Here is a 26,213-nt window from a genome sequence, read left to right as displayed (position 1 = left end):
CAGCGCCAGACTTAACCCCTGTAGGCCTAACCCCTTAAAATCGCAATATATACTAAGCTAACATATGGAATTGTTTTAAGACAGTCATAAAATGTATAATTGAGTCATTTGCTTTACTGCTATAGCCCATAGAAACGCATTGAATAAAACGTGAATAAATGGCAAAAAGGTCAAAAAATTAAATCATAACTGTCCGATATCTGAGCGATATAAGAAAACTCACGGGGGGGGGGCATTGCTGTCAATGACCAGACTTGTTCAGTGCAGCTATTTTCAGGCCATCTCAAAGTTTTCAGAGGAATTCAATGATGTGCTTCCTTACATTATGTCAAAAGTCTGTCGTGATGGCAGTCAGAACTGTGTGTCCTTTTTTAGCATGGGAATTATGAGGGTGAGACTTACTTGGATCTAGGGTAACTTCCCCCAAATTCCCAGGTTTTCCAGAAATCAGTTGGAAGATCCCAGGAATCCGAAAGAAATAAGCAGGAAATCTGGAATCCTCCAACCAGGATTTCTGGAAATCCAGAATTTTGAAACCATAAATAGGATCCTTATGATTTTCCCCCTATTCACATTTCATCCAATACAACTGGAATCTGTTAAGATCTTAAATACATTTCTAGACAAATGAAAATAAACCCGTAGATTAGGGCGACGCAGAGGGGAGTGGTAAGTTTCCTGTATGAGTGATTTAGACATGTGGAGCACCACAGGTAGCAGTGGTGGGCCACACATGTTATCAACTATGTACGTAACAAGTTTGTATATGAAGCTAAACAAGGTAGTATATTTGTCTAGCAATCAAGAACCTGCAGTGGGTTTAACATTTTTTTTTTTTCATCAAATACTCAAACCATGACATCACTTCTATGGCCATCAGCCTGGTCCTAGGGTTGTTGTGGAAGCCAGACTAACTCAGGGCAAGCAGCTATTTTGGCCACTGTTAAACCTGGACTCGATGGACCTGTGGTGCTCTGTGGTGTTAAGCATCTGTGACCACAGCTAAATGGATTCTGACAGAGTGTCTGAGGTACAGTGGCTGGACACAAAGCCAGTTCAGTTCTCCTCGCCAACGCACCCAGCAGTCCCAGGCGTTCAGCTTCATACTCCAGCCCTGGCTCCAGCCCTGGCTCCAGACAGCAGTGGCAGGTTCTGCAGCAGCATTTATCATTTCAATTTCCTCTGCCTTACCCGCTGTGTTTTAGGAGCAGACCACAAGGGTTTGCGGGCAGCGAGAGTAATCAGAGCACCATGAGACATTCGGGAGGCAAAATCTACAGAATGTGGAAGCTCATTGACGGCTACACATATGCAAAGATGGTCAATTAGAGAACCCGGACAAAGTTGAAGATAGGGGAGAGTTTTTACAGTCCCATTGCATCTTAGCCAAGAGCACTGGTTGGTTTAGGTACAACATTTAAAAAAAACAGATAGTTTGGATTAGGGCTGACCCCATTTAGTTGACTGGTCGATTGTTTGGTCGCTAGGATGTTGGTTGACCAAATTTTTTTTGTGGAGTAGTGGCAAATATACAGTAGTCTGAGAGTATGAGATACATATTATGTACAGTACCAGCCAAAAGTTGACACACCTACTAATTTTCTTTATTTTGACTATTTTCTACATTGTAGAATAATAGTGAAGACATCAAAACTATGAAATAACAAATATGGAATCATGTAGTAACCAAAAAAAAAGTGTTAAAACAAATTTAAATATATTTTATATTTGAGACTCTAAAGTAGCCACCCTTTGCCTAGAAGACAGCTTTGCACACTCAGAATTATCTTAACCAGCTTCATGCAGAGCGCACAACCTAGGCTACACAGTGAGAAAAATGTTTTGGTTTATTTAAAATTTCATTTACGAGTTGTCAATTTATTCATTGTCTTGTTTGGAGCGCTCATGAGTAAGGACACGCACTTGATTACCCATAGAAATAGGCCTAGGCTACCAGGCCTGCTCGTTACACTAAGGTAACCTGCCTAAATGACTACTGATACGTAGCACTCACGTCTGTAGCCATGAAGTGCTTTGAAAGCCTGGTCATCAACACCCTTATCCCAGAAACCCTAGACCCACTCCAATTTGCATACCGCCCCAACAGATGATGTAGTCTCTATTGCGTTCCACACTGCCCTTTCACACCTGGACAAAAGGAACACCTGTGAGAATGATATTCATTGACAACAGCTCAGCGTTCAAAACCATAGTTCCCTCAAAGCTCTAATCACTAAGCTAAGGACCCTGGGACTAAACACCTCCCTCTGCAACTGGATCCTGGACTTCCTGACAGCACGCTTCTGCCACGCTGATCCTCAACACGGGGCCCCTCAGGGGTGCGTGCTCAGTCCCCTCCTGTACTCCCTGTTCACTCATGACTGCACTCCCAGGCACAACTCCAACACCATCATTAAGTTTTCTGATGACGCAACAGCGGTAGGCCTGATCACCGACAACGATGAGGTGGTCAGAGAACTCAACGTGATCAAAACAAAGGAGCTGATTGTGGACTACAGGAAAAGGATGACCGACATTCTCATTGATGGGGTTGCAGTGGAGCAGGTTGAGAGCTTCAAGTTCCTTGGCATCCACGTCACCAACTATCATGGCCCAGTACATCACTGGGGCCAAGCTTTCTGCCATCCAGGACCTCTATACCAGGTGGTGTCAGAGGAAGTCCATAAAGATTGTCAAAGACTCCAGCCACCCTAGTCATAGACTGTTCCCTCCGCCTCCCGCACGGTAAGCGGTACCGGAGCGCCAAGTCTAGGTCAAAGAGGCTTCTAAACAGCTTCTACCCCAAACCATAAGACTCCTGAACAATTTCTTCAAATGGCTACCCTTACTATTTGTATTGTCCCCCCCCCCCCCCCTCTTCTACACTGCTGCTACTCTTATTATCTATGCAGTCACTAACTCAACATACATGTACATATTATCTCAATTACCTTGACACCGGTACCCCCTGTATAAAGCCTCGCTATTGTTATTTTACTGCTGCTCTTTAATTATGTTACTTTCATCTCTTACTTGAAGGTATTTTCTTAAAACTGCATTGTTGGTTAAGGGCTTGTAAGTAAGCATTTCACTGTAACGTCTACACCGGTTGTATTCGGTACATGTGACTAATAACATTTGTTAACGTGTGAGTCTGCATGTGTGAATGCATGTATGTTTGTGTCTGTGTTTGATTTGATAAATGTGCCCATTTGGGGATCTAATACTATTTCTGATTGTTTTAGCTCACCATCACTGTGGAGCTTCTCAAAGTCATTTGTTCTTCACCTCATACAGCAAGTAAACAAACGTTTTTAAATCAATTGAGAATGAGAATAGTTCCTCAACGCAGGCTATTTGAAAAATCTTTCCAGCGCTCTCCCTTTCAATAACCAGAGCATGAAAGGGGAAAAACAATGTAATGCTCTGATGGAAACGTCATAAAACAGGCCTACCTGATTACTTCTTATCCCTTGCGCAAATAGCCTACAGCGGTGTCGATCTGTCAGGAGGTCACTGGCGCAGGAAACTGAGGGCCCAGAATATTTTATACAATGTTGCTAGCAAGTCAATAACTGATACAAATGTTTCAAGTTCTTTGCAGACAGGCCAAGTCTAGCCAATGTGATTTAAGGGATATTTATTTTTTATCCGGATATTTTCTTACCTGCGGGCTGCTATGTTATTAGAAGTTACTTTGACATTTTCATTTAGATATCATTTTGATTAATCATTTGACATTGATTCTGAGATATGAAGACTTAATTAGAAATTATATTCAACTGTTCCATTAAAATGTGCTTATGAAAATCATAACTGGCACGCAGATCAGTAGCAATGGTACGATAACGTGGTACTCCAAATGGAAAAAGGTTGCAGACCGCTGGTGTAGCCTATTACAGGCAACTTCAGGAGCTTAATAGCACAATCTGCATAGCCCAGCAGCGGTGGTGGGGTCAGAACAGGTTTTCTTCTTGTTAGACTATATTGATCTCTGGCTCACTCTTTAGTCATTTGTGTGTCTTCATTTCGGTGCTTAAAGCATCAGACAAGATCAGTAGCTTACATTCAGCTGATTTTAATCAAACATAGGGTGTGTCTATATATGTAAAACGGCATGTTTAAACATTTTGACCAAACGATTGTTCGAAAGAACAGACGACTCTCGATCGACTACGATTATATACGTTATTTTTTATTATGGACAGCCCTAGTTTGGATCTTGGATGCTGATTGGTCGAAAGGCATTATAGTTATGGACAATATTCCTCTGCAAATGCCTGATAACAGTTCCATCAATTATCACATCTCTCCTTTAAGACTTTACTGTTTCATTTCATTCACCGGATGCAATTCAAATTCATAACATGGGTCCTAGAAACTACTTTAATGCTTCACATCAGACTCAAAATCAGCGACAGAAGCAAAATGAAAACCAGGCGGATGGGTAGAGTGGAGGTGACAGGAGTGACAGGAGTCTGCTTTCTGTAACAATACAGTCTTGTTAATCACATATCCTTTTCAATCTAAAAGAGAAATCCCACTCAATGCATTGCCATAACACCGCCGTCATGTCTTTAAAGCAATAGTCCACCGAAAATACTAAATGTTATAAAACGTTAGCATCTGGAGACAGTGGCCAGATAACCAAAGCCTGATTACACGGTAAGGAAACCAATATGTAATTTTGTAATTTGGGTGAAATATCCCTTTAACATGGAAAGCAGTGGGAGGACATTAGAAGAACTGAGACTGGGGCATCTGAAGAGCAGAGGTGTCCAAACATGGAGCAAGGCCACTGGAGAGTTGGTGTAGCTTGAGTGTGATGTGCAGTGGACGGTGTAAATCATGCATGTTTGGGGATAAGAAATACATAGACAACAAACCCACACTCTCCAGGTATAGGCATGAAATTAATAAAGTATTCTTCATAAATGCATTGCGTGGTCCTGTGTGCCTCAGCAGGTTCGATTCTCACTGGGGCCAACCATGGGGCGGCAGGGTAGCCTAGTGGTTAGAGCGTTGGACTAGTAACCGGAAGGTTGCAAGTTCAAACCCCTGAGCTGACAAGGTACACATCTGTTGTTCTGCCCCTGAACAGGCAGGTAACCCACTGTTCCTAGGCCGTCATTGACATTTTTTTTGTTCTTAACTGACTTGTTAGATTAATAAAATAAATACAAAAATGTAGGCACTCACGACTGTAAGTAACTTTGGGCCTGCTGAATGGCATACGTTATATTTCTCTTCTTGACTAGCATTTCACCCATGATAGACCTTTAATCTACCTACGGGACTTCCACCCAATTTTTTGAAGTGCCTGTTTAAAAGTATAGCCTACGACTCATCGGTTTGGAAACTTTAAAACACTTTGGGGCAGAGATTTCTTCCTTTGATTGGATAACAATGAACCATGCAAGAATCAGATGAAAAATTTGGAAATGGGAAATTCAAGCAGGTCTTCTCCGAAAGGACCATTGGGATAAATCAAGAGTGTCTAAATGACTAAAATATAATGTAAATGTAATGACCTGACAGTACCGTCTGTCAACCTCAGTTACATGTTGGGAAAAGCATTCTCAGACAAATGTTTTGGTACAAAGCCTGCTTGCTCTTCCATGGCCACATCGAGTCAGCTGATAACCGGAGACTGATGCACAATCCCAAATCAACCCCTAAACCCAGGTGATGCCCAAGGAGTGCTCAGTGAACAGCACAGTAAGGAGTCTTGGCACAGCCTCAATCTGCTAACAGGAGGTGGGGCTCAACATCAGGCCTTGACCCAAGAGCAACAAGTCCGCTTCAGCACCTCTCCACTCCTAACACAATGAAAATGATGCAACATGCAGAACTCACATGCTGGGGCGGGTTGAAAAGAAACAGATATAACCAGTACAACATCAGGAGGATAGAAGGGGATTTTGAGAGGGAAGTGGAGTGCGAGAGATCCATACCTTCCCATCCAGCCGCGCTGTCCCTCCCAGACTGACCCGGGCATTGCGGGGTGGGAGAGTGAAGGCTGGAGGATCCTGACTTGGGGAACCTCGGCCTTGTGTCAGGCTGGTCTTGGAGATCCGCGTTGTTGTCACAAGCTGCACATCCCCCATATTTCTGTACAGGATATAATGACTGTGTCAATTGTTTTGATAATGCACTTCATTTGTATAGGTTGCATCCTAAATGGCACCCTATTCCCTATGTAGTGCAGTGGACCAGGGCCCATAGAAGACTGTATAGGGAATAATGTCCCATTTGGGGCACAGCTACAGGCTGTTGGAATTCACATACTAATTTTATTTGAAGTGATTCCTGTCTCTATATACCATCAACCATCTTAGTTTCTTGCCAAATCCGTATCAACCCTAATAACAATATATGTAAAACATTTAAAAAAGGGTCATCCATTGATTCACAGTCATTACTTTAGCCGTTTTGAGCTTGTTATTCTTAGACGCCCTCGCTTAGCTTTGGCAAGCCGTAACTTAGCTGTGGAAGTAGTTAAGGAAATATTAGAAAATAACTGCAACTTCCCTTTCCTGACGTTTTGGGGGAATTACCTCCCATGTTGAGTTCGCAGCACAGACTTGAGGCGTTCACAGAAGCGGTATTCTCAGACACCTTTTCAGCCTCCACCATAAAATCAACAGTCAAACAAGCGACAAAGTTAAATAAGTAACAAAAAAATGCTCCCTGTCGTCAACAACCACAATATTTGACTACTCAAAGTTCACTGGATCGCAGTACGTGCGCTCTCTCGCTCTAGCTGGCCAACACTCATCCCTGTGAATCTCATCTAATACATTAGAACAACTAAGTAAGCATAACACCCGCATACTGTACATACAAACATACGGTCAGTCGGAAATATGCCATTGGTCATTGTGTATCCCGTCTGTGGGATGTGTTATAATCAGCACTCTCTCAATAGAGGAGTTGGGAACACCAAGGAGGGACAAGTAGAAGTGATTTAATCGTGGCTGTTTTGAGAGGTTTGATGTCTGATTCTGGTATAAACACAGGGCCCTCAGACTTGCAGACTGCAAGCCATATGAAGCTGCAGCCTGAGCCGCAGCTGGAGCCCCTTGAGAACGAACGCGAGAGGAGCAAAGGGTAGGAAAAAGTGAAAGGATTTGAGAATTCATGACTAAATGTTCCTTTGTGAAAATGGAGAGAGGAAAAAAAAAAAGCTACTGCGGTTAACAGCAGTGGCTGTAAAGTGTCAAAAACAACACATTTGAGTTTGGCCTTTATTTTAATACAATTCATATCCCCCACCTCTACACAATGCCACCCAACATCACATGGGATTAATAATGTCAAAACAGCTGCTTAATTGATGTGGCGTGTCGTCAAGGCCCTCTTGCTCTTTCGGTGTTGTGAGACAGGTGTCAGTTCAGGGTCACTGAGGGGCTCTGCAGTGTGATTTTGGTTGGGGCCCTGGTCAAAAATAGTGCACTGTAGACAATAGGGAGCCATTGGGTTATTACCTCACAGAGACCAGTAATAGTAGGACACATTCAGAACGGGTCGGCTATGAGATTGACATGCTCTGCCCCGAAACAAAAGCCTCACACCCATTAAGGACGAAGATGAAGGATTTAACTTGAACTCAGAGCACAACTGCTAGCTCATTTAATATGTAATGTGACTAACAATAAAGAAGCATGGCGGGCCCTAAAGTGAATGCAGTCTACCGGCAACATTTACTAATTACTATTCACCTGCATCTGGAAGTAATTCAAGTCTCACAGCTGATCAGACCATGTTGCGATACCATGTCGGCAACGTAAGAATTCAAATAGAATCTTTGCTCAGCAGTGACCCATACGACGATACCGCATGATAATTTGCCCTGCACGTTAGCCAACGTCGTGGTGACGTCACCATACGCCGTGTTGCATTCTCACTTTCATGTCAACACTAGAAAACAGTTAGTAAAACATTTGAACAATTAAGAAAGCTTGCGCAACAGAAAGAGAGAAGGGAAACAAATCAGAGAGAAGCCGCCGACTCACTGTGTATTCTCGTGGTGGGCTGGCTTCGCAGTCGGAGGGGCAGTGGTGGATCAAGGCCTGCTTCTGTTTAGTGTTCAGGAAGCCTGATGCTTGCTAGTTGGCTGCCCCGGGGCTGGGTTTGTGTGCGTCCCAACTCCTTTTTTTTCAGCATGGAGAAAATGAGTATTAGGTAGGAACACATTAAGGTACAGTAGAGCTGTTAGGACAAACAGAGCCGCACATCTTTACATGGACTAAGAGACAGATTGGTTGATTAGTTTATTGATTGATTGAATTTAAAAACAATGAAGCCAAAAGAAGGCCGATGTCCATTGGGGTTCTTTAGGGTCCATACGATGTTACTTTATAGCCTGTCTTTGTTCAACTAACACAACATCATATTAAACAAGTCTATCAGGGAACACATGGTGCTTCTGTTCAGCTCCAAATCAAAAGGAAAATGAGGAAAACCTGATGTGGACAAAATTGGAGAACATAACCTCAGGTGGAATCTAAACATGTGCTTGGTGAGGACTTCAAAATGTAAACAGTGCTGTTGCATGTGTCGACTTCCCAGCATCCACAGCGTTAACATAAAATGGTCTCTGTCTGAGAAAACACTTAAATTAGACAGGATGTGCAAGGCCAATAATAACCACAAGCGTGAAAGCGTCCATTTGCTGTATAAACCATCAAAATATTCCATGCACACACATTTTGACAAAAAGGTTGGGCACAGACAATACAATGTTGATTCCATGTTGGTTCAATGTAATATCATTGAAATGACGTGGAAACAACGTTGATTCAACCAGTGTGTGCCAAGTGTGTAACTACTGCATTATTATTCTGCCTACATCCCAAATGGCACCCTACATAATGCACTACTTTTGACCAGCACCCTATTGGCTCTGGTCAAAAGTAGTGCACTATATATGGACTATGGGGGCATTTGGGACATACACTATAATCCATTACCAGGATGCCATGTTGCTTTCCCAAATATTAAAAAATAACAATGGGTTCCTATCAGCAAAGCCACACCCAGGCCTGTGTTTCATTAATCCTTTCTTAGAACAACAAGATAGGGATGTTGGTGCTTTATCAGTTGACACATTGCAGAGTGTATATTCAGAGCTTCACAGTCTGTTTGACCAATCATGTTTTGCATGGCCCTGAAACAAACATGAATCATAACTCACATTCGACATGGTCGATGTTAAGGTTCGTACCCTTTCAAAGCCAATATCAATAAAACATGGAATATAGTTTAGCAAGGCAAATGAAAAATACTTGCCATAGCTGACAGAAGAAACACCTCAAAAAAGGTGCCGCTGCTATAGTGCTAACCCACAGGAATATTGGTTCTATCCACAGTACCTCAATAGCAATGATCCTAACATCTAAGGGTTAAGTCACTGAGATGCATATCTGGAACACCTGGCTGGGAGAGATGTAGTCCTTCTCCGTTTGGGTTTGGGGCTCTCTTTTGCACCGGTGTTAGCAATAAGCAAACACCTCAGACGTTTACATGGCCATGGGGTCATTCACCTTCGCTGAAGGCCATTAGGGTGTAGTGCTCAGTGATTAACTGAAAATGTGGGTTATTTTTTGGTTTTTAAAAACAACTAATAGATCGACATCGGTTCAGTTATTTGAATTTAATTTTGTGAATTTTTTTTCTTCTGTGAGTTGAATACACAGTTTCTCTAGAGATAAATAAGATCAAGCCCGAACTGTGCGATATAGTAAGGGATTTGTAGGTTCCAACAGGCCAATATCCTAATAGTTTTCGCAGAAAACATGATAATTAACTACAATGACCATAATCCATTGCACGCCTACTTGTCCGGTCTGTGTGGGGGCAGACACGGCGAGGGAGAGAAGAGACAAAAGGGCTGGATCAAGAGGGCTGGAGAGCAGTACCTTCATGAGGTATCTCTACCTGAAAATACATGATCTAAGTGATGCCTTTTTTACTTTCAAGAACTACCGAAATAGTGATTGTCAGACAGCATAGGCAGCAGCTCTATAGAGATGAGAAACGAAATAATGAAGTATTTTTCTAAAGAAATGAAATAACAAAAGTCACCCTTTAAAACAAATGGAATATGCACAACTACTGAAATATTTTATTCAAGTAAAGTGATGTAAATAAATGGTTATTAAGTGATAAGCAGTAATGGACAGTCAGTACCATCATAGTACATTTATGAATTGTTTTATTCTGTGTCGTTACAGAATTCATGTTAAAAAATATTGAAACCGAAAACCGTGATTATTTTTCAATAATCTAAACGAAACCGAAAACCGTGATTATTTTTCAATAATCTAAACAAAACCAACCTCAAAAAGCACTTATTGACACAAACCAGTGCGCCTAGCACCTACCACCATACCCTGTTCAAAAGGTTCTTCAATATTTTGTCTTGACTATACATCCTCTGAAAGGCACACATACACAATCCATGTCTCAATGGTTAAAAATCCTTCTTTAACCCGTCTCCTCCCCTCCATCTACACTGATTGAAGTGGATTTAACAAGTGACATCAATAAGGAATCATAGCTTTCACCTGGATTCACCTGGTCAGTCTACGTCATGGAAAGAGCAGGTGTTCCTAATGTTTTGTACACTCGGTTTATAAAGAAATAGGAGGGTGCCGTTTCAGAAACAACCTGTGGACTGATAAAACACCTGGAATCCCACAGTTAAAAAGTTACTGTTTTGGCCACTATCAACAAATAGCCGTCTAAACGTTACTGTACCTCAGTCAAATAACCAGCAAATCAAATGTTTTGGGACCCGTGAATGAAACCAACTAGCAGTTAAAGAGATATTATTTTAAATTAGGCAAGATCGGCTGGGGATCACTTTATGTGTTGCACAGTGTTTAATGTCAGCCCACGCGGCGAAGTGCTTATCACATTGAACATTCAACTGCGCAACAGAACATGGCGGAACTCAAGGTCAGACCCATAGAGGAAATGTAACAATATCAGAAGCAACACGTAAGTGTGTGTCGGGAATGGGACATTTCTGCTAGAAATATACACTGTACTCAGCAACTACCATAAGTGGACAATTGACACAGCCCATGACTCACCAGGATGATATGAACAGGGGCCTCCAGTCAAATATACTGAACAAAAATATAAATGCAACATTTTAAAAGATTTTACTGAGTTACAGTCTATAAGGAAATCAGTCAATTGAAATACATTCATTAAGCCCTGATCTATGGATTTCACATGACTGGGAATACAGATATGCATCGGTTGGTCACAGACACCTTAAAAAAAAAGGTAGGGGCGTGGATCAGTATCTGGTGTGACCACCATTTGCCCCAGCAAACCGCTCGCCCACACGATGCCATACATTTGCTCTGCGGTTGTGAGACCGGGTGGACTTACTGCCAAATTCCCTAAAACGACATTGGAGGCGGCTAATGGTAGCGATATTAACATTAAATTCCCTGGGAACAGCTCTGGTGGACATTCCTTCAGTCAGCATGCCAATTGCACGCTCCCTCAAAACTTGAGACATCTGTGGCATTGTGTTGTGTGACAAAACTGCACATTGAGTGGCCTTTTGTCACCAGCACAAGGTGCACTTGTGTAATGATCATGCTGTTTAATCAGCTTCTTGATATGCCACACCTGTTAGGTGGATGGATTATCAAGGCAAAGGAGAAATGCTCACTAACAGGGATGCACAACATTTGAGAGAAATAAGCTTTTTGTGCATACGGAACATTTCTGGAAACTTATTTCAGGTCATGAAACATAGAATCAACACTTTACATGTTGTGTTTATATTTTTTTGTTAAGTGTACAAAAGGCCACAAGGAAAGGAGAAGGATTGGGTGAAACTGGATGATGTGTGTACACACGTCTAATCTTATCAACAGTAGAAATCCCACTTGTTGGGGCTTTTGGTAAACGTGACAGCTGGGAAGACGTAAGTGATAGATAAATGGTCCGTGGTATACAGAGACAATGCTACTGTTTGGCAATAGCAGCAGGAAGCTCTGAGTCACTGACAGGACTGTGACAAGGCTAGAAACAACCCTGTAACCCTCAACACACTAAGTCCCAAATGGCACCCTATTCCCTATGTAGTGCACTACCTTTGACCAGGGCCCATAGGGCCCTGGTCAAAAGAAGGGCACTATATAGGGAATAACGTGCCATTTGAAGGGGACACAGATTTTTAGCTCAGTTGTTACAGCATTGCGGGGCTCAGTTGATAGAGCATGGCGCTTGCAACACCAGGGTTGTGGGTTCGATTCTAGATAAGAGCGTCTGCGAAATGACTTAGATGTAAATCGCTTAGCCACACAACGATGCTGGGGTGCTGTTGTCAGTTTTGAATAGCCATAGGCCTTACCAATGCCCCATAACGGTTCCATTTGTCAAATGTGACTGTAGGTCGAGACATTTGTCCTATCAAACTATAATAATTAAGTTATTACTAGGTTTGCAAAATTCCAGTAACTTTCCAAAATTGGACGATACTGGATTTCTTGCTTACTCCCTCCTGATTTCCGGAATCTTCCAACTGGGATTTCTGGAAAACCTGCGAACGTACCGGAGGTTTGCAACCCTAGTTGTGACATATTCTACCACAGAACAGACGAACAGGTCAAGAGCGTCCTTCTCTAGCTACATTACATGAGCTGCTGCAACACTAGCCAGCTCCATTGTCCCCTTGTAGTCAATATCTGGACACGGGAAAGGGCTGACTTTAGACTTCTGCTCCTATTCAAGGCCGTCTTTAGATTCTGGGTGTCAAAGTAGCCAACTGCCAGAGCCCAGCTAGTGAGAGAGGATTACTACTACAGTGTTATTAACTGGATTGACTGTTCAACCACCTGCATTTCATTATTTACGGCACTGCTCGTGTCCAACTGATTATGGATCAAGCACATGAACACGTTTTAGGTGTTGTGAGCAGCAACTTCAACATTGTGAGAATTCTGTGCAACCTTCGGCACGCGTTTACAGTGAACAGAGGCTGTACCCTTACAGTTTTAGACAGTAGCCAATAGGCCATTTGATCATAATGTAGGCCTACCAACACAACCAGTGGATTAAATCCCATAAGATTTTCACATGGAAATAGCTTTTGATTTCTATGATATAGCCTACAGTAGCCACTGTGTGTGTGTGTGTGTGTGTGTGTGTGTGTGTGTGTGTGTGTATGTATATATATATACACACACACACACACACACACACACACACACACACACACACACACACACACACAGGGGCAAAAAAAGTATTTAGTCAGCCACCAATTGTGCAAGTTCTCCCACTTAAAAAGATGAGGCCTGTAATTTTCATCATAGGTACACTTCAACTATGACAGACAAAATGAGAAAAAAATAAAAATCCAGAAAATCACATTGTAGGATTTTTTTATGAATTTATTTGCAAATTATGGTGGAAAATAAGTATTTGGTCACCTACAAACAATCAATATTTGTCTCGCACAGACCTGTAACAACTTCTTTAAGAGGCTCCTCTGTCCTCCACTCCACCTGTAATAATGGACCTGTTATCAGTATAAAAAAGACACCTGTCCACAACCTCAAACAGTCACACTCCAAACTCCACTATGGCCAAGACCAAAGAGCCGTCAAAGGACACCAGAAACAAAATTGTAGACCTGCACCAGGCTGGGAAGACTGAATCTGCAATAGGTAAGCAGCTTGTTTGAAGAAATCAACTGTGGGAGCAATTATTAGGAAATGGAAGACATACAAGACCACTGATAATCTCCCTCGATCTGGGGCTCCCCGCAAGATCTCACCCCGTGGGGTCAAAATGATCACAAGAACGGTGAGCAAAAATCCCAGAACCACATGGGGGGACCTAGTGAATGACCTGCAGAGAGCTGGGACCAAAGTAACAAAGCCTACCATCAGTAACACACTACGCCGCCAGGGACTCAAATCCTGCAGTGCCAGACATGTCCCCCTGCTTAAGCCAGTACATGTCCAGGCCCGTCTGAAGTTTGCTAGAGAGCATTTGGATGATCCAGAAGAAGATTGGGAGAATGTCATATGGTCAGATGAAACCAAAATATAACTTTTTGGTAAAAACTCAACTCGTCGTGTTTGGAGGACAAAGAATGCTGAGTTGCATCCAAAGAACACCATACCTACTGTCAAGCATGGGGGTGGAAACATCATGCTTTGGGGCTGTTTTTCTGCAAAGGGACCAGGACGACTGATCCGTGTAAAGGAAAGAATGAATGGGGCCATGTATCATGAGATTGAGTGAAAACCTCCTTCCATCAGCAAGGGCATTGAAGATGAAACGTGGCTGGGTCTTTCAGCATGACAATGATCCCAAACACACCGCCCAGGTAAACGAAGGAGTGGCTTCGTAAGAAGCATTTCAAGGTCCTGGAGCGGCCTAGCCAGTCTCCAGATCTCAACCCCATAGAAAATCTTTGGAGGGAGTTGAAAGTCCGTGTTGCTCAGCAACAGCCCCAAAACATCACTGCTCTAGAGGAGATCTGCATGGAGGAATGAGCCAAAATACCAGCAACAGTGTGAAAACCTTGAAGACTTACAGAAAACGTTTGACCTCTGTCATTGCCAACAAAGGGTATATAACAAAGTATTGAGGTAAACTTTTGTTATTGACCAAATACTTATTTTCCACCATAATTTGCAAATAAATTCATTAAAAAAAATCCTACAATGTGATTTTCTGGATTTTTTTTCTCATTTTATCTGTCATAGTTGAAGTGTACCTATGATTAAAATTACAGGCCTGGGAGAATGGGAGAACTTGCACAATTGGTGGCTGACTAAATACTTTTTTGCCCCACTGTATGCATGTATGTATATATGTAGTTCAATACAGGCCTACATTGCATGAAACTTTTGAAAACGTTTTTACATTATGAAGGGCTTGACAAATTAATATTTTTTTACTTGGTCTTCAACACCATAGTTGACTGTAAATTTGATTGTATGAGGCAAGAAACCACTTTACAAAATACAATGTATTATGTATGTACAATGTATACACCTTGAAACGTAGCCTACACGTTTTGTGCTTTTGTAGGAAGCAGTAACTCCCCCAATGCCTACCTATACTTATCTATAACTGGGATAATAACTCGCTAAATAGCAAAGAATATCAACACATGCGGTCATGTGCGACTCTGCGCTCCATTCTGAACAGATCTGAAAAGCGCCTTCACTTGCGGGTGATTGAAAGACTGCTCATGGGCTAACGTTACCCTGATAATATAATTCTACTCCGTTGCGCTCTGGCTCTGCATACAACAAAGTCACGGACTTGGTCTTGCAAAGTTATATTTATTTTGGTTTGTTCAATTGAAAAAGGGGTTGAGATCATGTTCATTCTATCACAGAAAAAAAACGTTGATCTAGATAAGTTAGTGCCAACTAATGAAGCGAACACAGTGAAGTTCAATATCTTGCGTCTATGCGCCGCCTGGCATTCCTTCTACGAGGCAGTCCTGGAGGAAGTAAGCAGTTTTGCGGGAACATTCACCTAACCCAAAAGGATAAATACACTACATTATTTTATGTTCATCTACTGCAGTGTTTTTAGTTTAATTTGGAACTCAAAAAGGCACCTCAGGTTTAAAATGGCTATAGTTCGGTCTCTCTTCCCATCCTGACAGAGTTGTGGATCATTGTGGTTTACTGATTGGTTTGGTGTAGGCTACGACCTGTGAGTTCTGGTTAATAAACCACTCAATTTGAAAACCGGATCCTCGGTTGTTGACATTCTTTTCTTTGTGATCTAGAGGTCATTACATTGGTGTCAGAAGTAAAAACAAAAATTAAGATCGCTAGCTATCTGACTACGGTGGCTAGATACGAGGATTAGCACGGTGGCTAGATACGAGGATGAGCCTAGCAGAGAGACTGAAAATGCTTTATGGTAGTCCAAGAGTGAAGGAAGAGTCAGCGGACGAATAGGTGATGGAGGTGCATGGTTTGGTTTATTCGGATCGCCATTAACTTTTGTCGACGTAGCAACTATTCTTCCTGGGCTCCGCAAAAAAACACAAGTAACAAAACACTGCTAGACAAGGACACATTTTAAATACAACAACAAAAAATATACATAATATCAACAATACCACAAAGAAATAATGGTGTGTGTTAGAGTGTGCCATTCCATATATTTTTTTTAAAGGTAATTTTGCTTTTTGCTTGAGTAATTGGAGATGGAAGGGAATTACATGAGATCATGGCTCTGTATAATACTGTGTTGCCGTGAATTTGTCTTGGACTTGGGGACTGTGAAGAGACCCCTGGTGGCATTTCTTGTGGGTTAAGTATGGGTGTCTGACCTGAATGTTATTCGGCTATGCAAACAATCGGACATTTTCAGTACAGTAGCACGTCTCATAAAACTAGGAGAAGCAGTTCATCTCGTCAACCCTCAACCAGGAAAGACTGTCATTCATGTAGTTGATGTTAGCTCTATGTGCAGTAAAGGGAGAGGCGTGCTGCTTTGTTTTGAGCCAGCTGCAGCTTTGCTAAGGTCTTTCTTTGCTGCACTTGACCATATTACCAGACAGGACCAGAAACTGAACAACTAGAACAGTTGATTTGTGTGTCAAAAACACATAACATATTTGTATAAAACAGACATACCCCTCCCCATTTTCACATCTTTGTCAATATGACTTGATCCATGATAGTTGACCATCCAATGTTATTCCTAGGACTTCAACTTCAAAATGGTCACACCCTTTATACACAACTCCAGTTGATGTCAAGAGAATATTTTGAACCAAATACAATGCTTTTAGTTTTAGATTTAAGACCAATATATTAATTCATTCCAATACTGACTAACTCCTCATTTAGAATTTCAGTGATCTCACTGGCTTTGGGGGTTGACATGTAGTGTGTGTGATGATTTGCATACATAGTCATTCTAGCTTTGTGTAATACCAGTGGCAAATTATTTGTAAAAATAGAGAAGAGTAACAGCCCTGAGGGACAACGCACTGTACATATCTGATGTTAGAGAAGCTTCCATTAAAGAACACTCTCTGGGTTCTATTGGATAAATAACTCTCCAACCATTTGATAGCAGGTGATGTACAGCCATATCAACTGAGTGTCTTCAATAACAATTTATGATCAATAACATAAAAGGCTGCACTGAAATCCTCACAATAGAGCTCCAACTATAATTTTATCAATTTATTTTAACCAATCATCTGTCACCTGAGTCAGTGCAAGTTGAGTGCCCTTCTGTATATGCATGCTGAAAGTCAGTAGTTAATGCTATTTTTCAGAGAACAAGTTGTATTTGGTCAAACACAATTATCTCTATCAGTTTAATAGGTAGCAAACTGATTGGGCTGCTTTTCGAGCCAGCAAAGGCTGCTTTCCTATTTCTAGGCAGTGGAATTACTTTAGCTTCCTTTCACACCTGTGGATGCACACACTCCTTTAGCCGTCATACTGCTCAGGAAGGAGATGCGTTCTGTCTCCTAGAGATGAACATACTTTGGTGCGAAAAGTGCAAATCAATCCCAGAACAACAGCTCAGCAAGGAAGAAGCCACTGCTCCAAAACCGCCATAAAAAGCCAGATTACGTTTTGCAACTGGACATGGGGACAAAGATCATACTTTTTGGAGAAATGTCCTCTGGTCTGATGAAACAAAAATAGAACTGTTTGGCCTTAATGACCATCGTTATGTTTGGTGGTAAAAGGGGGAGGCTTGCAACCCGAAGAACACCATCCCAACAGTGAAGTACAGGGGTGGCAGCATCGTGCTGTGGGGGTGCTTTGCTGCAGGAGGGACTGGTGTACTTCAAAATAGACGGCATCATGAGGGAGGAAAATTATGTGGATATATTGAAGCAACATCTCAAGACATCAGTCAGGAAGCTAAAGCTTGGTCACAAATGCATCTTCGAAATGGACAATGACCCCAAGCATACATTCAAAATTGTGGCAAAATGGCTTAAGGACAACAAAGTCAAGGTATTGGAGTGGCCATCACAAAGCCCTGACCTCAATCCTATAGAAAATGTGTGGGCAGAACTGAAAAGGCATGTGCGAGCAACGAGGCCTACAAACCTGACTCAGTTACACCAGCTCTGTCAGGAGGAATGGGCCAAAATTCACCCCAACTTATTGTGGGAAGCTTGTGGAAGGCAACCCAAAACATCTGACCAAAGTTAAACAATTTAAAGGCAATGCTACCAAATACTAATTGAGTGTATGTAAACTTCTGACCCACTGGGAATGTGATGAAATAAATAAAAGCTTAAATAAATCACTACTATTATTCTGACATTTTACATTCTTAAAATAAAGTGGTGATCCTTACTGACTTAAGACAGGGAATTCTTACTGAGTTTAAATGTATTTGGCTAAGGTGTATGTAAACTTCCGACTTCAACTGTATGTATGCATGTATGTAATAATGACAATTAAAACAATACTGAATGAACAATGAACACTTATTTTAACTTAATATAATAAAAATCTATTTAGTCTCAAACAAATAATGAAACATGTTCAATTTGGTTTAAATAATGCAAAAACAGTGTTGGAGAAGAAAGTGCAATATGTACCATGTAAAAAAAGCTAACGTTTAAGTTCCTCGCTCAGAACATATGAAAGCTGGTGGTTCAATATTCCCAATTAAGAAGTTTTAGGTTGTAGTTATTTTAGGAATTATGACGCGTCAACTATTTCTCTCTATACCATTTGTATTTCATATACCTTTGACTATTGGATATTCTAATAGGCACTATAGTATTGCCAGCCTAATCTCAGGAGATGATAGGCTTGAAGTCATAAACAGTGCAGTGATTCACGCATTGCTAAGAGCTGCTGGCAAACGCAGTAAAGTTTGAAAGAATGCTTAGGAGCCTGCTGCTGCCTATCACCGCTCAGTCAGACTGCTCTATCAAATATCAAATCATAGACTTAATTATAAAATAATACACAGAAATAAGAGCCTTAGGTAATTAATATGGTCAAATCCGGAAACTATAATTTTATCGAATGGGTGGCAACCCTAAGTCTAAATATTGCTGTTACATTGCACAAGCATCAATGTTAAGTCATAATTATGTAAAATTCTGGCAAATTAGTTCGCAACGAGCCAGGCGGCCCAAACTGTTGCATATACCCTGACTCTGAAGTGACACAATTTGCCTAGTTAATATTGCCTGCTAACATGAATTTCCTTTAACTACACTGCTCAAAAAAATAAAGGGAACACTAAAATAACACATCCTAGATCTAAATGACTGAAATATTCTTATTAAATACTTTTTTCTTTACATAGTTGAACGTGCTGACAACAAAATCACACAAATTATCAATGGAAATCAAATTTATCAACCCATGGAGGTCTGGATTTGGAGTGACACTCGAAATTGAAGTGGAAAACCACACTACAGGCTGATCCAACTTTGATATAATGTCCTTAAAACAAGTCAAAATGAGGCTCAGTAGTGTGTGTGGCATCCACGTGCCTGTATGACCTCCCTACAACGCCTGGGCACGCTCCTGATGAGGTGGCGGATGGTCTCCTGAGGGATCTCTTCCCAGACCTGGACTAAAGCATCCGCCAACTCATGGACAGTCTGTGGTGCAACGTGGCGTTGGTGGATGGAGCGAGACATGATGTCCCAGATGTGCTCAATTGGACTCAGGTCTGGGGAACGGGCGGGCCAGTCCATAGCATCAATGCCTTCCTCTAGCAGGAACTGCTGACACACTCCAGCCACATGAGGTCTAACATTGTCTTGCATTAGGAGGAACCCAGGGCCAACCGCACCAGCATATGGTCTCACAAGGGGTCTGAGGATCTCATCTCAGTACCTAATGGCAGTCAGGCTACCTCTGGCGAGCACATGGAGGGCTGTGCGGCCCCCCAAAGAAATGCCACCCCACACCATGACTGACCCACCGCCAAACCAGTCATGCTGGAGGATGTTGCAGGCAGCAGAACATTCTCCACAGCGTCTCCAGACTCTCACATCTGTCACCTGCTCAGTGTGAACCTGCTTTCATCTGTGAAGAGCACAGGGCGCCAGTGGCGAATTTGCCAATCTTGGTGTTCTCTGGCAAATGCCAAACGTCCTACACGGTGTTGGGCTGTAAGCACAACCCCCACCTGTGGACATCAGGCCCTCATACCACCCTAATGGAGTCTGTTTCTGACCATTTGAGCAGACACATGCACATTTGTGGCCTGCTGGAGGTCATTTTGCAGGGCTCTGGCAGTGCTCCTCCTGCTCCTCCTTGCACAAAGGCGGAGGTAGCGGTCCTGCTGCTGGGTTGTTGCCCTCCTACACGTCTCCTGATGTACTGGCCTGTCTCCTGGTAGCGCCTCCATGCTCTGGACATTACGCTGACAGAAACAGCAAACCTTCTTGCCACAGCTCGCATTGATGTCCCATCCTGGATGAGCTGCACTACCTGAGCCACTTGTGTGGGTTGTAGAGGCCGTCTCATGCTACCACTAGAGTGAAAGCACCGCCAGCATTCAAAAGTGACCAAAACATCAGCCAGGAAGCATAGGAACTGGTCTGTGGTTACCACCTGCAGAACCACTCCTTTATTGTGGGTGTCTTGATAATTGCCTATAATTTCCACCTGTTGTCTATTCCATTTGCACAACAGCATGCGAAATGTATTGTCAATCAGTGTTGCTTCCTAAGTGGACAGTTTGATTTCACAGAAGCATGATCGACTTGGAGTTACATTGTGTTGTTTAAGTGTTCCCTTTATTTTTTTGAGCAGTGTAAATATGCAGGTTTAAAAATATATACTTTGTGTACTGATTTTAAGAAAGGTATTGATGTTTATGGTTAGATACATTCGTGCAACGATTGTGCTTTTTTCGCAAATGCGATTTGTTAAAATATCACCCGTTTTTGCTTAGTAGGCTGTGATTCGATGATAGATTAAGAGACACAGCATTAATTATATGCAACCCAGGACAAGCTAGTTAATCTAGTAATATCATCAACCATGTGTAGTTAACTAGTGATTATGTTAAGATTGGTTGTTTTTTATAAGATAAGTTTAATGCTAGCTAGCAACTTACCTTGACTCCTTGCTGGACACGCGTAACAGGTGGTTAAGCCTGCCACGCAGTTTCCTCGTGGAATGCAATGTAATCGGTCATAATTGGCATCCAAAAATGTTATGAAAACTTGAAATCGGTCAACCTCTACTTTGAGTCATACGATTCTTCAATTCAGAGGGCTCTAACAGTTCTCGCCACTAATTTCTTAACATGCTTGTCAAAAATGTCATGAATCATTTTACAAGTACTTCCAGTGCTACATCTGGATAATGTTATATCGCTACAGCCAATGGGAACTGATATTGCTTTGGAGCATTAGTGAAGATATGATCAATACAAGTGGTTGTCACAGATCCAACACTATTGGTATACACTGCAGTTGACTGAGTGATAACCTGGGTCATATCACAGGCATTAGTCACATCACAGGCATTAGTCACAGAAGCTTCCTCTTGAGAGGACAGCTAGTTGCTAATCAGTCAATGTTCAGGTCACCCAGAGAATAGACCTCTGTGTTCATCACACACTATCAAGCGTTTCACAAACATTATCTATACTGAACAAAAATAAACACCACATGTAAATTGTTAGTCCCATGTTTCATGAGCTGAAATAAAATATCCCAGAAATGTTCTATACACGCACACAACTTGTTTTCTCTCAAAATGTTGTGTACAAATTTGTTTACAACCCTGTTAGTGAGCATTTCTCCTTCGTCAAGAAACTCTATCCACCTGACAGGCATAAAATATCAAGAAACTGATTAAACAGCATGATCATTACACAGATGCACCTTGTGCTGGGGACAATAAAGGGCCACTAAAATGTGCAGCTTTGTCACACAACACAATGCCACAGATGTCTCAAGTTCTGAGGCAGTGTGCAATTGGCATGCTGACTGCAGGAATGTCCAACAGAATTGTTGCCACATAATTGAGTGTTAATTTCTCTACCGTAAGCTGCCTCAAACGTTGTTTGCAAGAATTTGGCAGTTCATCCAACCGGCCTGACAACTGCAAGCCACATGTAACCACGCCAATCTAGGACCTCCACATCCAGCTTCTTCACCTGCGGGATTTTCTAAGGAGGTGGTGGGGGAGTGCTGAGGGGTATTTCTGTCTGTAATGAAGCCCTTTTGTGGGGTAAAACTCATTCTGATTGGCTGGGCCCCTGCCTAGTCATGTGAAATCCATAGATTATGGCCTAATTTATTTATTTCAATTGACTGATTGTTGCATGTTGCGTTTATATTTTTGTTCAGTTTAGATACTGACTGTTAGCATTTGGTGGCCTACAGCACATCCCTAAAATAATAGGCTTTAGATGAGCCAGGTGAACCTGTAACCACAACACCTCAATAACACTTGCCATGAGATCACTTCTTAACATTACAGGGATATGGCACTGAATATATACAGCAACACCTCCCCCATAGGCATTCCTGTCTCTTCTGTAGATGTTATATCCTTGTATTGCTACTGCTGTAACATCAAAGGAATTATCTAAGTGAAGCTCAGAAATGGCTAATATATTAAATGTTATCTGATAATCATAAATTAATGATTTCATTAACCTTATTTCTAAGGCTACAAATATGAATATGGGCTATTTGAACCCTTTTCTGGGTAGTTTATCAGAGATAGACATAATATGGAAAAGAACAAAAAGCAAGAGAAGAAAAAAAGCATTCAGCAGTCCATCAACCAGTTGGTGTATGTAAGTGTGTGTGCGCTGCAGGGTTTACACTACGAACCCACATAGACATCGAAGGACCTGGCTGAGGTGGTCGTGAGGGCATCGGGGCGCACAAAGCCTGCTTGCACAAACCATGCTCGGTCCTGTTCATTGTTGCTTGGCCCGGAGGAGAGACGTGATTATAGGGCTTTAGTTAGAACACTGAGGGCTACTGCGCTCCAAACGGAGTAATAGATGCAAGCAGACAGGGGAGCCTCTACGGGTGGTAGCTAAGGACTATGAGAGCCTCACTTGCGGACATACGCTCACATCCCCCCCCTCCTTGCAGAGCAAGCTGGCACACGACCAGTTCATACAGGCGCTCTCTGCTACGGAGCTGCACACACAGACACAGCTGGCTCATCCAGAGTCCTTACAGAAAGCCTTGGAGTTGGCTTTGGAGAGGGAGATTGTGTGGGCGTGGTCTTCAGTGGGGGCGTTTGGAAATACACCCACTTTGCGGGCTGTGGTGCAGAGTAGCCCAGAGCTGGAAAAGCCTGCATGAGTGACTGAAATGACTGAACTCATTTGTGCTGTATCACTCCAGACAGCACACAACACACGCCCTGGCCCCATGGTCTGCTGGGGGAGTGGCCAGCCAGGCCATTTGCGCAGGAATTGCCCAATGTCCCCCAGAGCCCAGGGAAACGTCTTGGGGTCCGCATAGACGGTGCCGTGCAGACCCCTGTCTCTCTTTCCCAACCCCCACCATCGCCAGGGGGAGCCCAACAGCACAGACGGGGGAGCGAGGCTCCACTTCCCCCAGAAGCAGACAACTGCAAGCGGATGGGCGGGCCGGACCTGTGTTGGGGACTTTTGTCACATCCCAGTCACTGTGGAGGGGGTGCTCTGCTCTGCCCTGGTGGACACTGGATCCACAGTAACCATGGTGAGACTGGAAATTGTAACAGGTTGGGCTCAGTTTGAGGCCACAACTGTGCAGCTTTGCACAGTCACGGTGAGATCTGCTGGCACCCATGGAAAGGAAGGGGATAATTACAGTAGGGGTCAGGACGGTGCATCATCCTGTGTGGGAAGGAAGCTAGATCTAGACAGGTGCACACTGAGCTTCCAGGGAGGGCCTGCAGTCACCGACACAGGCGGCAGGTAGCCTAGTGGTTAGAGCTTTGGAATGGTAACTGAAAGGGTGCAAGATCGAATCCCTGAGCTAACAAGGTAAAAATCAGTGGTTCCTAACCTATTTCATTTACACCAACTGAATTTTGACTGCCCGGAGTACCCCCCAGGAAGTTCCCCTTCATACGCATTTTACCAGTAGTCCTATGGTCTCATGAGTCTCCTCAAGTACCCACTGTGGATAGGCCAAGTACCCCCATGGGTCCTAGTACACCAGGTTCGGAACAACTGACCTAAACCACCATTGCTGCCGAAGGATAAGAGGTTCACATGGACAGGCCATGTGATCCGTGTGAGAAAAGCAGTTAAGAGCTTTGGCCCAGTAACCGAAAGGTCTCTGGTTCGAATCCCCGAACCGACTGTCGATGTGGCCTTGAGTAAAGGACTTAACACTAATTCCGCCTGTAAACCGCTCTGGATAAGAGCATCTGCTAAATGAAATAGATTATAAAAACATTTTCATTTATCGGGGTCATTACAATACATCTTCAAACATGTATGATATTGTATGACCGGGTAAGACGTATGATACTATACATCCTATGACTTGCATGATATTGTACAACAGCTATTCCATTCATAATGTAAGGTAACGTAATATATCATCCTGAATGAAGCGTCACATATGTATATATATATATAGAACAATACGAATTGCCCTGCGACCACGAATTAAAATACGCTACATGATTATCTATTTATCTACTGCAGTGTTTACGTGCAATTTAGAACTCAAAGGCAATAAATGAAAGGCTCAAAAAAAACATTAGCTTGAAAATATTCTGGTGAAGTATTAGGCTACTAATCATTCAGTAGAATCATGTAAATAGTAATTTCATACATTTAAATAAAAAAGTTTTAAAAAACGCTGAAAAATGGAAACCCATGCAATAAGAGAAATCTAAATAAATAAATTAAGTAGGATATAATAAAAGTTGTCATAGTCAGTTGCTTTATTATAAACGTAAGCCTATGCAATACCGGTAGCCTAGGCTCTGCCAAACATTTTCAATATTTCAGTTGGATTTACCTTAGCAGCACGTTGCAGAGTGCTACAAAGTAGTGCCCCCCCAATATGAAGCGCTGCTCCTTTGCTCAAACGTTTCACTCTGAAGGGAGAAACTTTTCCTCAAAGAACTCAGCGAGAAAATGAATCGCGCTTTCAAAGACAGGTAAGTCACTCACCCGTCGGACTTACCGTCGAGACTACTTTATTCAGTTCTTGCGGTTTTCGTTTGCCAGTATCAAACTTTTTGGCGTCAGTTCTAACATGCGTTGCGAGACGTTTCATTGGTCGTGTGAGATGGGAAAGGGGAAGGTCTGGAAATGTGCACATCTCTCCCCAAAATGTACTGTCTGGTCTGGGTCACAGCATTTGTGAACTGTAAATTCTGTATGAACTACATGATGTATATTGTTCTCAGCTCAAGGGTGTTTTGAACCAATGGCCATCAACTTCTTACATGTATTTGAGGATTAGTACAATATTTTCAGATGGTAAATTCAAATAGATAAAACTTAAATACGATTTTCAGTGCTTAGTTCACATAGCCTGCAATCAGAAAGCTATTATTCTGAAATGTAATCATCTTTTAATCCTTTATAGATAGTTATTGATAACATTGAATGCCCCGTTTATCAGGCTTACTTGTGATTACTCAAAACAAAAAGGACCGGCTAGTGTCGTTTCTCTGCATTTCTCACTGTACTCAATCCACAAGAAGTTCAGACACCATAGTTGACTACTATCACCAAGAGCCACTAGCTGTATCTCCCGATTTTGAAAGCCCAATTTAAAAGTGTCAAGTATTTTTTGTGCTATGAAATACATTGGGGGAAAAGTACTCAATTGTCACACTTAAAAGTAAAGATACCTTAATAGAAAATGATTTACGTAAAAGTGAAAGTCACCCAGTAAAATACTACTTGAGTAAAAGTCTAAAAGTATTTGCTTTTAAATATACTTTGGATTTTATAATTTTTTAAATTTACGGATAGCACACTCCAACACTCAAGACATCAATTACAAACGAAGTATGTCTTAGGTCTCTCTTTATGTAGTGTTGTGTTGTCTCTCTTGACATGATGTGTGTTTTGTCTTATATATATATATTTTTTTTTATTTATTTTATTTTTTTATCCCAGCCCCCATCCCCCAGGAGGCCTTTTGTCTTTTGGTAGGCCATCATTGTAAATAAGAATTTGTTCATAACTGGCTTACCTAGTTAAATGAAGGTTAAATAAATAAAAGTGTTTAGTGAGTCCGCCAG

The 26,213-nt window shown here is 42.1% G+C and overlaps 1 protein-coding gene across 7 annotated transcripts in view; it reads right to left on the bottom strand.

Annotated features, from left to right (window-relative positions):
- Positions 1 to 25,156, bottom strand: part of LOC139396950 (myosin light chain kinase, smooth muscle-like) — a 96,992-nt gene extending 71,836 nt beyond the window's left edge. For 3 of the 7 annotated variants that reach the window (XM_071143884.1, XM_071143915.1, XM_071143906.1), the window contains exons 1-3: positions 24,974 to 25,156; positions 8,016 to 8,151; positions 5,955 to 6,111 (exon numbers count right to left, since the gene is read on the bottom strand). In XM_071143884.1, the coding sequence (XP_070999985.1) occupies positions 5,955 to 6,107 (153 nt within the window). In that variant the 5' untranslated portion in view covers positions 6,108 to 6,111; positions 8,016 to 8,151; positions 24,974 to 25,156. Of the gene's footprint in view, positions 1 to 5,954; positions 6,112 to 6,557; positions 6,671 to 8,015; positions 8,152 to 9,196; positions 9,526 to 24,973 lie in introns of those variants that run through there. The other 4 variants (XM_071143897.1, XM_071143922.1, XM_071143930.1 and 1 more) reach the window with 4 other exon arrangements.
- Positions 25,157 to 26,213: the final 1,057 nt, after the last annotated feature.

Source organism: Oncorhynchus clarkii, chromosome 3 (genome assembly GCF_045791955.1).
Source record: "Oncorhynchus clarkii lewisi isolate Uvic-CL-2024 chromosome 3, UVic_Ocla_1.0, whole genome shotgun sequence".
Lineage (NCBI taxonomy): Eukaryota > Metazoa > Chordata > Actinopteri > Salmoniformes > Salmonidae > Oncorhynchus > Oncorhynchus clarkii.
Note: the sequence above shows the minus strand (reverse complement) of the source record. Positions and strands in the feature narration are given on the sequence as shown.